We start from the raw sequence: 18,861 nt of genomic DNA, 5'->3' as shown, positions 1-18,861 counted from the left end.
TGCTGTCCCAGTAGATTCCTACTCATGCTGGCCCCATGTGTGCAGATTAGAACTGCTCCATAGGGATTTCAAGGCTGTGATCTTGTCGCACCGCACCAGACCGGTGGCAGAAGCGGCTCCAAGGGGCACATGTCAGATTCCAAAAAGGCAGAAAAAGCCAGGTTGATTAGATCTGGCTTTTATTAGGGAACTTACATACAGAGGTCAATGTCAAGATTCTTGCAACGGACAGCGAAATGTCAAGTGTCACCCAAGTAGAGGCTTTCACATGGCAGTGTGGGGTGGGGGTTTATATACTTAGTGCTTCGTGCAAGGATGCGTGCAGGAGACCCAGGAAAAAACACGTCTAATGTTTGATGAATGGCGTTGTTTTTGTACTAGTTAATGGGTTCCAGTTGATAATACCATGAAGTCAAGTATGTGGTGTGTTTTTTCCTGGCCAGGTCACTGCTCTGTTAAGTACTCTGGTTCTTCCCCAGAGTCCTTTGCAGGCAGGACCCATCTTGTATTGTTCAGGGCCCTCTCAGACCTTTCAGAAGCAGATCACCAGGCCTTTCTTCCGAGGTGCCTCTGGGTAGGTTTGAACCACCAACCTTTCAGTTGCTAGTCCAGCACTTAACTGTTTGCACCACCCAGGAAGGACATTATTATAGATCATAAACATTGGGCCAAATTTGATTTTAAAAATCTGCATTTGTTCTCAACTCTATAACTTCTTCCTTTACTGTATGTAGAGGCTTCAGGTAGATTTGGGGTCGAGGTCTACTGACGAAGGTTCTCGTGTTAAGCTTGAGCACTGTATTTAAATGGAATTTAAATGTGTTTAACTAGAATTTAAAAGATGGTGCTCCTTATCCCCACTGTACTCAGATGTGTTTGGAGCTGACTCTTACGCCTAATTGGAATAAATCTATCTCTATACACATATTTATTTCCTTAAACCTTTTTTCCCTCCCCCCCATAAAAGCAATACATACTCATAGAAAATTTTGAAAACACTGAAAAAATAAAAACAAAAGTCACTCATAAGGGACGCTCCTCCTTACAGTAGAATGCCAGTTAAGAGATATAGGTACAATGATGGAATTAGAATGTCATTATTTTGCAATATTTATAATCATTGATAATATTAACTGAATGCGTGTTAATAGCCTGGAATGGAAAGTAGGTAAACATAATGAGTTTGATGAAGAACAGGATATTTACATGGTCTGGAAGGCTCTCCCCACAAATTACAGTATTTTTTCACAAATAACACACGCGATATACGTTTTTGTCAACGACACAACTCCCCCCGCCACACGTTATTTTCATAAACACACTGTGCCAATTTTTTTACAAGTTGCTGACTTCAATTGAAGCTAAGAAGACATAATTAATCTATGAAATAAGCAGACCTAACATAACCTAATGGTTTTAGTTAAGACGCTCAGGTTTTCGTATTCAGCTGTTCAGCTAATATGCTGTAATTATCAACTTAAATTAATAGAAACAAACGCATAGTTTCAATTGCTTATTTTTCGATTACCAGAGGACTACCAAACTTGACCCATGACTTTTTCAGATATGATCGACAGTAACATTTTCAGACTATTTTTATACACACAAGCAAGAGATTAAAGAAAATGAACAGAGCAAAAGAAAATGAAGAGAAAGATATGATTTACCTGTAATACTGGAGGACAGGTGAAATTCACTTCCGGAAATGTCACAAGACATGCACGGTGTATGCATGAGCGCGCTCTGCCAGAACTGTTTGACTTAATTTCATCATTTCTGCACATTGTATGTGTGAGCATGTTATTTGAGTGGGCACGTTATTTGTGAAAAATACAGTACTTATTAATTACAATGGGGAGAACAGTAACTTGGCGGTGTGGCAGCCTGACAGACACCACCTTTAAATAGAAAATGGCTTCCCCAGTGATATAACAGCCTGCATCGGGTCACCCTAACATAGCTGCTGGAAAGGACACGGCACTTAGCAGTGCCCCTGCCAAAACCTAACAGGCTCAAATGAGTGGCATTCTGCAAAGGAGAGGGCCTGTGTTTTTTAAATGTCCATGTCATATCATGAGAGACAAAGAGAGGCTGTTCCAAATTAAAGGAAACTACAGCGTCAGTATCAGCCAAATGCAGTGTGGGGTCCTGGATTGGATCTTGGCCCGGGGAGAAATTGGTCTAAAGGACATTATTGGAACCACTGGCAAAACTGGATGTAGACTGTAGATTAGATCATGTTATTTTGTCAGTGTCAAATGCCTGATTTTGAAAACTGTGCTGTGGTCCTTGTTCTCGGGAAACACACACTCAGGTATTAAGATAGTAAGGGGTTTGATATTGGCAGCTTACTCTCAACGGGGTCAGAAAAAAATATGTGCATACAGAGAGAGAGAATGACAAAGCAAATGACACAGAATGTTAACCATTGGTAAATCTGGCCAAAAGGTATATAAGAGTTTTGTGGAAGTTTCTGGAAGTTGAAATTATTTCAAAATAAAAAGTTAAAATCACCCATAATTCCATTGACGAAAGACAACCACTGTTAAGATTTTTGCTATTATGTATAAAAGATAATGTACTCAGTCCTTGGGTGGTGCAAACAGCTCAGCCCTCCACCACTAACCAAAAGGTTGGTGGTTAAATGTGCTGGAAGTGTAAAATACACACCAGATTTCAAAGATTTAGTATGAAAAAATGAATGTAAAATCTCATTCATAATTTTTATATTGATTTACATGTTGGTAATATTTTTCATATGTTGGGTTAAATAAAATATATTATTAAAATTAATTTCACCTATTTCTTTTTACCTTTTACCTCCTAGAAAATTTAATTTTATATATGTGGCTCACAGTTGTCGCTTACATTATATTTCTGCTGGACAGTGTTTTTAGACACTCAAGATTCTTTTCCGTAACTAACTTCCTTTCCTCTTTCTCCTGATTATTCCCAGGAAGTCACTCAAAAAATCCTAGAAGCAGTGGGGAATATTGCTGGCTCTTCCCTGGAACAAACTAGCTGGCTAAGCAGAAACCTGGAGGTGAAGGCCCAGCCTCAGATCTCTCTAGAGGAATCTGATGCTGAGGAAGATTTGTGTGGTACGTGTGCAGGGGTCAGCAAATAATGCTAGCTGCTAACTAGTGTTTCTAATTTTCTCTTTAAAAAAAAAAAAAAAAGTCTGTTTTTACTTCTTACAATGTAAGTTGTATGTAAGCATTATGTCCCTGGATGGCGCAAATGGTTTGCGCTCAACTACTACGAAAAGGCCGGTGGTTCAAATTCACCCAGTAGCACCATGAAAGAAAGACTTGGCAATCTACTTCTGTAATATCACAACCATTAAAAACCCTACGGAGTGCAGTTCTACCCTGAAACATGTGGGGTCGCCATGAGTCAGAATAGATTTGTCAGCAGCAGGTTTTTTTGGTTATATAGTAAAACCTGCGAAAGCCAGAACCTATGTAAGGCAGAAACCTTTCAGAGACGGAAAACGCAAATATTTTCCACTAAAACAAGTGATAGAAAAGTGGTAAGACGGCACCTTCTCAAAGGCAGAAAACTTGAAAGACCCAGAAAAACAAGGCAGTCCCACTGAGTTCCGGCTGTCACGTATTTCACTGTAATAAACATTAGAATTTCACTGGAGAGCATCCTGAGTGACATAAGCTACCATGTTAAACCTTCACTGAGCCTAGGAAAGGATCCACACAAGTAACTTCCCAAGATAAGGTACGTGGACTTGGTGATAGAATGTCAGTGTGGGATGAAGATGACAGCATATGTTTTTCTTTTTGTGGAACTACGGAGGAGAAGCTTAGTAATCCAACAAGCTATTTTCACGCATTTTATGTTGTGCATTTTGGTTCTGACTACAACCTTCTCCTCACTTATTGTCTATCTTGTTATCTGATTTTTCCCATTTACTACAATAGTAAAAAATCTAATAGCCGACTATCTTGCACATTAACACCATACGTTTGGCAGTAACGAACGCTGAGGTGCAAGGCAAGAGTAATGCTGGCTGTGATGGTTAAGATTATGTGTCAACTTGGCTGGGCCATGATTCTGAGTGGTTTGGCTGTTATGTAATGATGTAATTTGGCAGTTATCTAGTGATAATTTGGCAGTTATGTAATGATGTAGTCATCCTCTGTTTTTTGTGATCTGGTGTGGTCATCTTCCAGTTTTGCATAACACTGATTTTTGCACAATGACTTCATCTTTGGAACCTAACCATGTCGATAAGTGACGAGTAGGTGTTATGCACCCTTGCCTTTCAGTGACCATTTGTGTTTAGCTCGCTACTTCGAATGTGCAATTACTTGGAATTTATAGTGGAGGCAACATAGACTAGGCACACCCCAGCCTTCTTATTAGTTATAGTTTCCTAGAAAAATGATTGGGAGACTCTCAGAGAAAACTAATCAGTGATCAACAAGCTACTCTTCAGGCATCTGTGTTAAATGCGATAGTGTAGCTTGTCAGTTTCCAGTGCCACAGAAGACCACCAGGCAAACCTCTCAATCAAGCCAAGCTAAGTTTATTAGACCTACTGCAGTAAGGGAGAAAGTTGCGGTTTCTTCCCTCTAAAAGAGGACAGCCAGGTGAGGATATGTAGAGGGTTTTAGGGCCTTGGCTGGATGATTTTTTGGCAGCTCTTTCAAGGTAGGGAGCTGGGTGGGCTTGAGCTGAGTTAATGATAAAATAGCTTTAGATTGGTGGGCACAGTGAGGTTCTGGAAGTGACTCTTGATGAGCAAGCTGCTAGTTTTGATAAATGAGTTGTTTTTGTTGGTTTATAGTATTTTCTTTCAGGATTTAGTGTATCTTGGGGCAAGGCATTATTTTTTGCTAGTTCTCAGTATTGTTTAACACAGGACAGGAAAGTTTGCCCAGTCCCAGTACTGCATAACAAGGACAAGACAGTATGTTTGGTGGCAGTTTTGTTTAACACAGGAACAGGAAATCACGTTAGTTTTAGTTCTTAGTATGAACTACTTAGCACAGTACCAGCCACAAAGTAAGTGTTCAATAAATGTTAGCTTTTGTACTGCTATCATAGTCATTAGCAATAGCTACATCAGCAGAAACACAGCTAAATTTACTATTTTTAATATACAAGGAAGGAGCCCTGGTGGCACAACGGTTAAGTGCTTGGCTGCTAACCAAAATGTTGGTGGTTTGAACCCACCCAACGACTCTGTGGGAGAAAGACCTGGTGATCTGCTTCCTAAAAGATTATAGCCAAGAAAACTCTATGGGGCAGTTCTACTCTGTCCCATAGCATCAGTCTGAACTGGAATCGACTCCACAGCACACAATAACAACAAAAATATACAAGGAAAGAGGAGTCAATCAGTCAGGGCTCTTTTGGTTGCAAGTAACAGAAATCGTCTTAGACTAACTGAAACGAAGACAAGAAAACAAAACGCTTTTAGCTCATGTAAGTGAAAAGTCCCAAGTCAGCATCTATTTTAAGGTATAGCAGCAACTAGGTGTTCAGAAGAGGTTAACCAGGTCTCATGCAAAGATTCTGATTGGCTCTGCTTGGGTCATGTGCCTAACCCAGAGTTGGGGAGGAGGGCTGATTCACTGAAGCCCCATGAAAAGGACTGTCCACCTGAAAGAGGGTACTAATCCCAGAAGAAGAGGGGAGGGAGGTATGCTCGACAGACAGAACAACACTGCAGTCCGTTCCTTCAGCCATATTTGTTTGATAGCTACTTTTGTGGTTTGTGTACTTAATTCTATAATAAAGATGCTGTAACTAGTATACTATCATTTGCTAGTATCACGCAACAGGCTGTGGGTATGGTTACAGTTGTGGTTCTGGGGAAAGAGAGGTCTTGCTTCTTCTTGGCTAATTTGTCCTGGTTGTTTCTGTCGTACATACTGATTGATTAAGCTGCTTCTTTACCACAAGTGCAGCTGTGTAGACTCTTTAGAGTCAAGTGTTACTGGGTTCTGGTTTTTGTGCAATAATTAACCTCAAAGCCAATTCTGTACTAAAATAATTACCTGAATTTTTTTGTTGCTCCTGTTTAGAAATCATAGAATTGTAAACTGGGACTGATTTTTTAGCATCTCAGTAAGACTTAATCAGCAAATTGTAGCGCACCCAAAAAACTACATGTTTGGATCATAACTTTACTTCAGTCTTGCTGAACAAACTGTGTATACATATATTGGCTATATAAAGCACGATACAGAATGCTTTTTTTCTTTTTCTCCACTTAAAATTGTTATACGTGCAGTGGATGTAGAGGTTCTTGAGTACAAGTCTCTGAGAAAAGAAGTCTTAGTGCATGCCTGGCATGGGCCACACATTGTTTTCTAGGTCCTGGTGCTAGAGCAGCAGGTGAAATTAGTAGGACCTCTGCTCTCATGGGGCATAGGAGAGACGATTAAAAAAAAAATCATCGTGCTCAATATCATATGTCATTAAAAAAAAACACATTGTCGTCAAGTCAATTCCAACTCACAGTGACTCTATAGAACAGGGTAGAACTGCCCCATAGAGTTCCAAGGCTGTAATCTTTATGGAAGCAGACTGCCACATCTTTCTCCTGCGGAGCAGCTGGTAGGTCAAACCACTGATCTTTCAGTTAGCAGCTGAGCGCTTAACCACTGCACCACCAGGGCTCCTTTCCTATCTCATTAGTGAAGTGCAAGTTAAAACAACAATGAAATACCGTTACACACCAGTTACAATGGTTAAAATCCAAAAACACTGACAACATCAAATGCTGGCAAGGATGTGGAGCAACAGGGACTCCCATTCATTGCTGGTGGGAATGCAAAATGATACAGTCACTTTGGAAGACATTCTGGCAGTTTCTTACAAAGCTAAACATAGGCTTACCATATGATCCAGTAATCGTGCTCCTAAGTATTTACCCAAATGAGCTGAAAACGTATGTCCAGATAAAAACCTGCACATGGATGTTTATAGTAGTTTTATTCATAATTGATAAAAATTGGAAGCAGCCAAGATGCCCTTCAATAGGTGAATGAATGAACGAATTGGTACATTCATACCAAAAAACCAAAACCCACTGCTGTCGAGTCAATTCAAACTCATAGCGACCCTATAGAACAGAGTAGAACTTGCCCCATAGGGTTTCCAAGACTGTAAATCTTTACAGAAGCAGACTGCTACATCGTTTTCCTGCGGAGTGGCTGTTGGCTTTGAACTGCCAACGTTTTGGTTAGCAGCCAAGCACTTTAACCACTTCGTCACCAGGGCTCCTATACATTCATACAATGGAGTATTATTCAGTGATAAAAAGAAATGAGCTATCAAGCCACAAAAAGACATAAAGGAACCTTAAATGCATATTGCTAAGTGAAAGAAGCCATTCTGAAAAGGCTACATACTGTATGATTCCAACTATTTGACATTCTGGAAAAAGGCAAAATATAGAGACAGTGAAAAGACCAATGGTTGCCAGGGCTCAGGTTAAGATGAGAGTGAATAGGTGGAGCACAGGGCATTTTTAGGGCAGTGAAACTATTCTGATGATACTGTACTGGTGAACATGTGACATTATGTTTTTGTCAACCCATAGGACTATACAACACAAAGAGAGAACCCTAATATAAACTATGGGCTTTAGTTAATAATAAGGTGTCAATGTTGGTTTATCAGTTGTAACAAATGAATTACATGAATGTGAGGTGTTAATAACAAGAGAAAATGTATGCGGGAGAGAGAGGGGATATTTGGGAGCTCTCTGTACTTTCTGTGCAAATTTTCTATAAACCTAAAGATGCTCTAAAAAATAAAGTCTATCAAAATCAGTCAGTATCCAAGAGCATTTTAGGTGGTACTTATTAACACAGTGAGGAAAATAAGTGTAATGTCATAAAAAGTGACTGGAAGTTGGGGGAGCCACTTTAGATGTGACAGAACATGTACCCAAGGAAGCAACTCTCCTAGTGAAAACACTAGACTGGCGCTCTGCTCGAAGTTAATAACAAAGAATTTTATTAAGAAAAAACACAAATAAGATCATTTCACAAAATGGAGAATCACACAGGCACTCAAGCAAGAGGGAGCGTGTGTTCTGGCTTGCAGGGAGGGCAGTGAGGTATTTATCAGGCAGAGCAAACAAAGGCAAAGTGGGTTCACGTCAGGGAGGATACAGGGGAAGGAAGGAAATTTTACAAGGGGTTGTCAAACTACAAAATTTCCTAACATCAATTTCTAGCCTAACGTCAATTTCTTATTTTCCAATACAAATTGACTAAAACAATATTTCTAAAGCAAACCATGTAAACATTCCTGAGGTAGGGGTGTTTAGTGATTGATTGTAGGCCAGTTCAATCCTAGTTGGAATCCTTGAAATGTAAAAGTCGACCATTTGGTTAGGAAGGAGATTAAGTCAGCTCCAATTTGAAGCCTTTTGAAATGTAAACATTGCCTGTCTGGCTAGGAGGAAGTGAGTTAGGGCCTAGGCATTCACCTGATGAATTGCCTGAGAGCAGTTAAGATAGCAAGATTATTTACATAAGCTAAGGCCCTGATCTCTACACTCTTTGCGTCACAAGGAGTTAAAACTTCCACAGGAAGCCAACTTGTCTTTTATAGAAGGCAGAGGCAGCCTTCAAACCTACTTGCAGCTTAGTTTAAAGTAGAATTTCAATTTAGGTCTGGGATTAACCATTTCAGTCATACCAAGCAGCCCCAGTTTTAAGGTTTGCTTATTCATGACACTTGTGCTGAGAAATAAAAGATGAGGAGGCAGCCATGAAGAGATCTGGGAAGGGCACTGAGCAGAGGCAATGGCAAATCCTTGAAGCAAGAATGGGCTGAGACCAGTGTGGCTGGCGCTTAGTGAGAGTGGTAGGAGATGCTCAGAGAAATGGGAACTGAAAGTTGCTGGGCCTTATAGAGCATAGTAAGGAGCCTGGGTTTTATTCTACTTGTTACAGGAAGCCATTAAGGTATGTAGGGCAGTGACATGATCTTATTCAATCATTAGAAAACGTCGCTTTGCTAACAAGTTTCCTGAATACAGTCAAACACTTAGAGGGACAGAGTAGCAGGGGTAGGGGCCTGGGGACCATGCTTTCAGGGGACGTCTAGGTCAATTAGCATAACAAAGCTTATTAAGAAAATTTTCTGCATCCTACTTTGGTGAGTGGTGTCTGAGGTCTTAAAAGCTTGCAGGCGGCCATCTGAGATGCATTAATTGGTCCCAACCACTTAGAGTAAAGGAGAACAAAGAACACCAAAGACACAAGGAAAGTAGTAGCCCAAGAGACAGAAAGGGCCACATAAACCGGAGACTTCATCAGCCTGAGACCAGAAGAACTAGATGGTGCCCGACTACCACCAATAAATGCCCTGACAGGGAATACAACAGAGAGTCCCTGATGGAGCAGGAGAAAGGTGGAGTGTAGAACTCAAATTCTAGTAAGAAGACCAAACTTAATGATCTGACTGAGACTGGAGGAACCCCAGAAAGCATGGCCCCTGGCTTCTCTACCAGCCCAGAACTAAAACAATTTCTGAGGCCAACTCTTCAGACAGGGATTGGACTGGACTGTGGGACATGAAGTGATACTCATGAGGAGTGTGTCTCTTAGCTCAAGTAGATACAAGACTAAACGGGCAGTGAGATGAGAAGGCAGAGAGGGTTAGGAGCTGGCTGAATGGACATGGGAAATCAGAGGTGGAGAGGAGGAGTGTGCTGTCACAGTATGGGGAGAGCAATTAGGGTCACATGACAATGTATGTATAAATTTTTGTATGGGAAAAAATAAAAAAAAAATCATTGTGGCTGCCATGATCAATATGAACATTTGTCTTAATTATTTAGTGCTGCTATAACGGAAATACCACAAGTGGATGAGATTAACAAACAGAAATTCTTTCACAGTCTAGGAGGCTAGAAGTCTGAATTTAGGGCACCAGCTCCAGGGGAAGTCTTTCTCTCTCTGCTGGTTCTGAGGGAAGGTCCTTGTCATCAATCTTCCTCTGGTCTAGGAGCTTCTCGGCGCAGGGACTCCAGGTCCAAAGAACACGCTCTGATTCCAGCACTTCTTTCTTGGTGGCATGAGGTCTCCTTGCAGAAGGACTCCACAGAACTGACAAAAACTTACACTGTTAATCTTTCTCCCAGCCTTCCCCAAAGGGATTTACGGCCTTTTACAAGAGTAACCGTTCATTGGTGAAAAGGAAATAATCAGACTTTTCAGAGATTACTGGATACTCGCTCTGAATTGACACTAATTCCAGGAGACCTAAAACGTCACTGTGACCCACCAGTCAGAGTAGGGGCACGTGGAGGTCAGGTTATTAATGGAGTCCTAGCTCATGTCCATTTCACGTAGGTCCAGTGGGTCTCCGAGCACATCCTATAGTGATTTCCCCAGTTCAAGAATGCATGATTGGAATAGATATGCTCAGTGTTATGGATTGAGTTTTGTCCCCCAAAAATGTGTGTCAACTTGGCTAGGCCATGTTTCCCAGTACTATGATTGTCCACCATTTTTTTATCTGATGTGATTTTTCTATGTGTTGTAAATCCTGCCTCTGTGATGTTGATGAGGCAGGATTAGCAGCAGTTATGTTAATGAGGCAGGACTCAAATCTACAAGATTAGATTGTATCTTGTATCTTGAGTCAATCTCTTTTGAGATATAAAAGATAGAAGCAACAGAGAGACGTGGGGACCTCATACCACCAAGAAACAAGTGCCAGGAGAATGGCACATCCTTTGGACCTGGGGTCCCTGCACTGAGAAGGTCCTTGACTGAGAAAGATTGATGACAAGGACCTTCCCCCAAAGCTGACAGAGACAGAAAGTCTTCCTCTGGAGCTGGTTCCCTGAATTTGGACGTCTAGCCTCTTAGACTGTGAGAGAATAAATTTCTGCTTGTTAAAGCCATCCACTTGTAGTATTTCTGTTATAGCAGCACTAGATAACTAACACTCAGCAACTGGCAGAACCCCCACATTACATCCTTGACAAGTGGAGTAAGGGCTATTAAGGTAGGAAAAGCCAAGTGGAAGCCATTAGAACTGCCTCTGCCTAGGAAAATAGTAAACCAAAAGCCATAGCAGGTTCCTAGAGGGATTGCAGGGATTACTGCCACCATCAAGGACTTGGAGGATGCAGGGTGGTGATTCCCACCACATCCCCATTCAACTCACTTATTTGGTCTGTGCAAAAAAAAACAGATCTTGGAGAATGATAGTGGATTATCAAAAACTTAACTAGGTGATGACTCGAATTGCAGCTGCTGTTCCAGATGTGGTTTCATTGCTTGAGCAAATTAATACATCTCCTGGTACCTGGTGTGCAACTATTGATCTGGCTAATTCCTTTTTCTCAATATCTGTTTCAAAGAACCATCAGAAGTGGTTTTCCTTCAGCCAGCAAGGCCAGCAATACACCTTCACTATCCTACCTCAGGAGTACATCAACTCTCAGCCCTGCGTTATAATTTAATCTGCAGGGATCTTGATTGCCTTTCCCTTCCACAAGACGTCACACTAGTTCATTATATTGATGACATTATGCTGATTAGACCTAGTAAGGAGGAAGTGTCAATGACTCTGAACTTATTGGTAAAATATTTATGTGCTAGAGAGTGGGAAATTAACCCGACAAAAATTCGGACACCTTCCACTTCAGTGAAATTTCTAGGGGTCCAGTGGTGTGGAGCATGTTGAGATAATTCCTTCTAACGTGAGGGATAAGTTATTTCATCTGGTCCCTCCCACAACTAAAAAGGAGGCACAATGCCTAGTGGGCATCTTTCAGTTTTGGAGGCAGCGTATCCTTCATCTGAGTGTGCTACTCTAGCCTATTTATCAAGTGACTCGAAAAAGCTGCTAATTTTGAGTAGGGCCCAGAGCAAGAAATGGCTCTGCAACAGGTTCAGGCTGCTGTGCAAGCGGCTCTGCCACTTGGGCCACATGATCCAGTTGATCCAATAGTGTTTGAAGTGCCGGTGGCAGATAGAGATGCTGTTTGGAGTCTTTGGCAGGCCCCTATTGGTGAATCACAGCACAGACCCTTAGGAATTTGTAGCAAAGCGCTGCCATCCTCTGTAGATAGATACTCTCCTTTTGAGAAACAGCTTTTGGCTTTTTACTAGGCCTTAATAGAGACTACTTAATCATGGGCTGCCAAGTCACCATGCGGCTCAAGCTGCCCATCATGAACTGAGTGTTGTCTGACCCACAGAGCCATAAGGTTGGGCGTGCACAGCAGCACTCCGTCATTACATGGCAGTGGTATATATGCGATCGGGCCTGAGCAGGACCTGAAGGCACAAGTAAGTTGTATGAGGAAGTGGCCCAAGTGCCCATGGTCTTCACTCCTGACACATTACTTTCCATCTCCCAATCTGCATCTATGGCCTTATGGAGCTCCTTACAATCAGTTGACTGAGGAAGAGAAAATTCATGCCTGGTTTACAGATGGTTCTGTGCGATATGCAGGCACCACTCGAAAATGGGCAGCCACAGCACTACAGCCCCTTTCTGGGACCTCTCTGAAGGACAGTGGTGAAGGGAAATCGTCCGAATGGGCAGAACTTCAAGCAGTGCAACTGGTTGTTTACTTCGTTTAGAAGGAGAAGTGGCCAGATGTGCAATTGTATACTGACTGAAGGGCTGTGGCCAATTTTTTGACTGGATGGTCAAGGACTTGAACATGATGGGAAAATTGGAGACAAGGAGGTTATAGGGAAGAGATTTGTGGATAGACCTCTCTGAATGGGCAAAAAAAGTGAAGATGTTTGTGTCATGTGAATGCTCACCAAAAGGTGACTCAGCAGAGGAAGATTTTAACAAAAAAAGTGAATAGGATGACACGTTCTGTGGAAACCAGTCATCCTCTTTCCCCAGCCATTCCTGTCATTGCCCAATGGGCTCATGAGCAAAGTGGCCATTGTAGCAGATATGGAGGTTATGCATGGGCTCAGCAATATGGACTTCTACTCACCAAGGTCAACTTGGCTACAGCCACTACTGAGTGTCCAATCTGCCAGCAGCAGAGACCAACACTGAGTCCCTGATATGGCACCATTTCTCAAGGTGATCAGCCAGCAACCTAGTGGCAGGTTGGTTACATTGGACCACTTCCTTCATGGAAAGGGCAGTGTTTTTTTCTTACTAGAATAGACGTTTACTCAGGATATGGATTTGCCTTCCCTGCCCCCAATGCTTCTGCCAAAACTGCCATCCATGGACTTAATTACAGAATGCCTTATCCACCATCACAATATCCCAAAACAGCATTGCCTTGGATCAAAGGACTCACTTCACAGCAAATGAAGTGTGGCAATGGGCCCATGTTTATGGAATTCACTTGTCTTACCATGTTCCCCTTCATCCTGAAGCAGCTGGCTTGATAGAACAATAGAATGACCTTCTAAAGACACAGTTACAGTACCAGCTAGGTGGCAGTACTTTTCAGGATTGGGGCAGTGTTCTCCAGGAGGCTGTATATGCTCTAAACCAGTGTCCAGTATATGGTGCTGTTTCTGCCATAGCCAGGATTCATAGGTGCAGGAATCAAGGGGTGGAAGTGGGAGTGGCACCACTCACAAAATTTGTGCTTCCTGTCCCCACAACCCTATGCTCTGCAGGTCTAGAGTTCTTAGTTCCAGAGGAAGGAATGCTCTCACCTGGAGACACATCACTGATTCCATTGAACTGAAAGTTAAGAATGCCACCTGGCCACTTTGGGCCCTTATGCCTCTGGATTAACAGGCAAAGAAGGGTGGTGTGGTTAATCCTGATTACCAAGAGCAAATCAGATTGATATTACATAATGGAGGCAAAGAAGAGTGTGTCTGGAGTACAGGAGATCCTTTAGGGCATCTCAGTACTACCATGCCCAGTGATTAAAGTCAATGGAAAACTACAGCAACCCAATTCTGACATGACTGCTAATGACCCAAACTCTTCAGGAATGAAAGTTTGGGTCACCCCTTAAGCAAAGAACCAGGACCAGCTGAGGTGCTTGCTGAGGGCAAAGGGAATACAAAATGTGTGTAGAAGTTAGTTCCAAATACAAGTTACAACCACATGAGCCATTTCCTTGATATAAATCTCTCTCTTTCTTTATATGTGTGTGTGTGTATATATATATATATGTGTGTGTGTGTATATGTGTGTATATATGTGTGTATATGTATATACACACATACATGTAGATGCTTCACTGGTTTTGCTTCTCTAGGGAACCCAGCCCCAGGCAGCAATGTTGGGGCAAAAGATAATACTGGCTTGGAGGCAGGGGCCATAGAGAGAGGTGGACTGATTTAAATGCGGAATCAATAGGACTTGCTGATAGATTGGATGTATGATTAATAAAAAAGAGAGCACAATCAAAGATGATTTTAGATTTTTGACTTAAGTAATCTATTGAGATGGAGAAGACTGAAGGAAGAAGATTTTGGAGAAGGGAATTGAGTTCCGTTCTGCACATATTAAATGTGAGATGTCTAGAAGGGAGAAGGAGCCAGCGAAGACATTAAGCAGTCATAGGAGAGAAAAAAAAAAAAAAACAGAGTATAGAGTCGTGGAAACTACCAGAAAAAAAGTATTTAAAGAAGGAGAGGAGGAGATAACCAAGTGTAGGGCTGCCGCCAAGAAGTAAAGACAGACGCACTGGACTGGGCAATGTGGAAGTCATTGGGGATGGGTGGTGTGGATTATGAGGAGGGAAAGCCTGATTGCAGGGGTCAAAGAAGAGTATAGAAGGTGAGCAAGTGGAGACAGTGAAAGTAGAAACTCCTTGAAGCTTAACTGTAAAAAGGGCAGTAGCCAAGTGGGACTGAGGATCAAAGAATGGTTTGAATTCTTTTGATTTGTTTTTAAATTGGAGTATATCAAAGCCTCTTTGTGTGCTAATGGGAACAATGCAGCAAAAAGGAAGAAATTAATACGAGAGAGAGCAGTCACAAAGCAAAGTCCTTGAAGGCCATAGGGCCAGGATTAATATCATAAATGGAGTTATTGTTATTTGATAGGAGCCAGGGACATGTCTGTTAGAGCAAAAGAGGAGGTAGAGAATAGAGATGTAAATGCTTTGGGTTAGTAACTCGTAGTGGCAAAGCGAGGGCGTTCCCATTTGATAGCATTTTCTCAATAAATATGAGGTGAAGTTATCGGCTGAGGAGAGTGAGGGATATTGAGGGACATGTGAAGAGGTGAAAGAATTGTTTTCTAGAGTGGGAAAACCAGTATACCACCCAGGTACATGTGGTGGGATTATCTAGCAGGTCCCTTTCGAGGTTCACAATCGTGAAGAATGTGAAATGAGCTGCACAGAGGTGCTGTTTTCTCCAGGAACATTTAGCTACGTGAGGACTGCACAGACAGACCATGGCATGTAGCATTTTTCTAGGTAAGCACTTCAGCAGGAAAGAGAAGCAGAGGAGTTAAGGGTGTTTGCAAGGTAGATGATAGACCATGGGAGGGAGGAGGGAGGGAGAGAAATGAAAACCTGGAGCCGCTGATGGGCAGTCAAGGTGGTAGGCTCAGGGGATTGGTGGTATTCAGGAAATTGCTGGAGCAGGGTTCTGGGGGTGTCATGGATTGAATTGTGTCCCCCAAAAATATCTGTCAACTTGGCTGGGCCATAATTCCCAGTATTGTATGATTATGTACCATTTTGTATCTGATATGATTTCCTTATGTGTTGTAAACTCTATCACTATGATGTAATAAGATGGATTAGCAGCAGTTGTACTGATGAGGTCTACAGGATTAGATAGTGTCTTAAGCCAATCTCTTTTGAGATATAAAAGAAGCAAGCAGAGAGACAGGGGAACCTCACACCACCAAGAAAGCCGTGCGAGGAGCAGAGCGCACCCTTTGGACCTGAGGTTCCTGCGCTGAGAAGCTCCCAGACCGAGGGAAGACTGATGCATCACAAGGACCTTCCTTCAGAGCCAACACAGAGAGAAAGCCTTCTCCTTGAGTTGGTGCCCTGAATTTGGACTTGTAGCCTACTGGACTGTGGGAGAATAAACATATCTTTGTTAAAGCCATCCACTTGTGGTATTTCTCTTATAGCAGCACTAGATGACTAAGGCAGGGGGTGAGCGAGCAGGAAAGAGAAGATGGAAATTTTGGATATAGTGCTCCTGGAAATTGGTGAGGTCAAGGTTAGGACAGTGGCAGCAGATGATTGAGCTGGAGCAGAATAAAAGATTGTTGGAAGAGAAAATGTCAAGGGGCTTAGAGGCCCAGATGTTAGATGAATCATCCAAGTGGATGTTGAAGTTCCAAGAATGATGACAAGAATAGAAATGAAGGGAAGACTGAATCTGTGCCGATCAAGATTTAGTTCCTGAAATTGTACGTGTTAGCAGAAAAGAATACCGTAAGTTGTATTTACGTACAGTCAGTATGAAAGGTGGGAGCTCATGACTCAAGTTCATGTGATGCGTTTGGGGCAGTGTCTTAGTCATCTAGTGCTGCTACAACAGAAATACCACAAGTGGATGGCTTTAACGAAGACATTTATTTCTTCACGGGAAAGTAGACTAAAAGTCCAAATTCAGGGTGTCAGCTCCAGGGGAAGCCTTTCTGTCTGTGTGGGCCTTCTCATCAATATTCCCCCGGACTAGGAGGTTCTCCACCTGGGGACCCCGGGTCTAAAGGACACGCTCTGCCCCTGGCACTGCTTTCTTGGTGGTATGAGGTACCCCACTCTCTGCTTGCTTCCCTTTCCTTTTATCTTTTGTAAGATAAGAGGTGGTGTAGGCCACACCCCAGGGAAACTCCCTTTACATTGGATCAGGGATGTGACTTTAGTAAGGGTGTTACAATCCCACCCTAATCTTCTTTAACATAAAACTACAATCACAAAATGGAGGACAGTCACACAATACAGGGACTCATGGCCCAGCCAAATTGATACACGTGTTTTTTGGGGGACATAATTCAATCCCTGACAGACAGTACATAGTGACCCACCCATCACAACTTAAACACAAATGCCTCTGTTTCAGCGGAAGCTGCTGCAGCTTCTTCGATGGTGTCTGCATCTGCCCCTTCGGTGTACAGCGTGCAAGCCCTCTCTCTCCTGGCAGAGGTAAATACAGACCTGAGTTGTCATCCCTACATAAATGATTGCCAGCAGGACAAAGGCGTTCCATGCTCAGGGCCCAGGGCATGTAGGCAGCCCATCCTAGGGGAGCTTCTAAATCCATCTCGGCCTGGAGCTGCGCCGTGGAATTTGTGTTGTGATTTGAGGACTACATTTCTTATTGTCACTTCGGGAGATTTCCGGCTTCTTACTGTCCATTCTTTTAGGTTCTGGCGTCTCTCCTGGACATGGTTTATCGAAGTGATGAGAAGGAGAAGGCTGTGCCCTTAATCTCACGCTTGCTTTATTATGTTTTTCCTTACTTACGCAACCACAGGTAACACTGTCTTCTCCATTTTACCCTTCCTGTATGCAAAGAAATGTAAATATGTAAAGAATTGAATCAAGCAGCTTTCCTTGGACTGTCTTTGACTGTGACCCTTTTCTTTTCCCATTCCATTTAGTGCCTACAACGCTCCCAGCTTCCGTGCTGGAGCTCAGCTGCTGAGTGCTCTGAGTGGTTATTCCTATACAAAACGAGCCTGGAAGAAAGAAGTCCTGGAATTGTTTTTGGACCCAGCTTTCTTTCAGATGGATACCTCTTGTGTTCAGTAAGAAATGCCGTCCTTATAAAAATGTGCTCAGAATCTTCCAGTGGGCACAGTGGTTGACTTTACATAGTTTGTTCTCATCCCTGAAACAGCATCAATCCAGATAATAGTCCATCACTGTCTCAACTCACATGTTGTCTCTGTGTTCATGGGAAGGGAATTCAGTATTTTAAAATACAAAGGTGTCGTATGAAAAGGTGCCTCATGTGTCAAAAGAGGAATTCCACATGATTGAGAGAGCATATGGAGCCCCTGAGTGGTACATACTGTTAACAAGCTTGGCTGTTAACCAAAAGGTTGGAAGTTCGAGTCCACCCAGAGGCACCTCAAAAGAGAGGCCTAGCGATCTCCTTCCAAAAAATCAGCCATGAAAACCCTCTGGAGCACAGTTCTACTCTGACGCATGTGGGGTAACCATGAGTCAGAGCTGACTCCACAGCAGCTGGTTGGATATTTTTATTATTCCTAAAGAATATAATACAGGGTTCCACTGATACTCAGGTTAAAACTACTTTATCTTGTAACTACAAAATATTTGACAGAACGTACTAGTGACGTAGGCAGTATTTCTAACCCCATCTGCCCAGCTGCCACACCACAAGCTCTTCCTGAGAGCTTGCGGCCAGCCAGCCTTTTCCCAGTAGATCAACAAAACCGCTCGGTAACCCTCCCCCGGCTTGTTAGCAGGTGTTTATAGGTGGCAGGGAAGGCCCAAGGCTAGAGCAGGGAGATCGGGTCAGCCTTTCGTATGTCTGGAGTCGGCCCTGCCGCCACCCAAAGGCTGCTCGGGGCCCTGTAGGTTTCACCCTTGTCATCCTGTTTCTCTGCTGGGGGCGCCCATGCGCAAGTTAGCCCTGTGGAGAGGAAGTGTTGGCATTGTCTTCACGACTCCCACTTCTTTCTGTCAGCACAGATGTAGAACACCATCAAGCGTGGACGTTTTTAAGGGCAACCCTTGAAAAAGCCAGAGAACCTTGCCAATTTTGTTTTCTTTTACAGTAATATGGGCAAAGGCCGTTTTTCATTCCCTGTGTTGTGGCTATAAATGAAAATTTTTTGCTAGCTTTCCCTTAGACCAAAGCTATTTATTTCTAATAAATCTCTTTTCAGTCTTTAACAATCTTAAAGGGGAATGTTATTTTCTTGACATTCTTAATCAGACTACCATCCGTCATGTATTTCATT

At 42.6% G+C, this 18,861-nt stretch overlaps 1 protein-coding gene across 1 annotated transcript in view; it reads left to right on the top strand.

Moving 5' to 3' along the window:
- DOP1B (DOP1 leucine zipper like protein B) overlaps positions 1–18,861 on the top strand; it is a 145,101-nt gene that overhangs the window by 113,316 nt on the left and 12,924 nt on the right. Inside the window, exons 27-30 of the mRNA XM_023724416.1 lie at positions 2,957–3,101; positions 16,989–17,071; positions 17,293–17,402; positions 17,530–17,676. Of these exons, the coding sequence (XP_023580184.1) occupies positions 2,957–3,101; positions 16,989–17,071; positions 17,293–17,402; positions 17,530–17,676 (485 nt within the window). The remainder of the gene's footprint in view (positions 1–2,956; positions 3,102–16,988; positions 17,072–17,292; positions 17,403–17,529; positions 17,677–18,861) is intronic.

This window comes from Trichechus manatus, unplaced genomic scaffold (genome assembly GCF_000243295.1).
Source record: "Trichechus manatus latirostris isolate Lorelei unplaced genomic scaffold, TriManLat1.0 scaffold00245, whole genome shotgun sequence".
NCBI classification, from domain to species: Eukaryota; Metazoa; Chordata; class Mammalia; order Sirenia; family Trichechidae; genus Trichechus; species Trichechus manatus.
The sequence above is the reverse complement of the archived record's forward strand: the minus strand, read 5'-3'. Positions and strand labels throughout refer to the sequence as shown.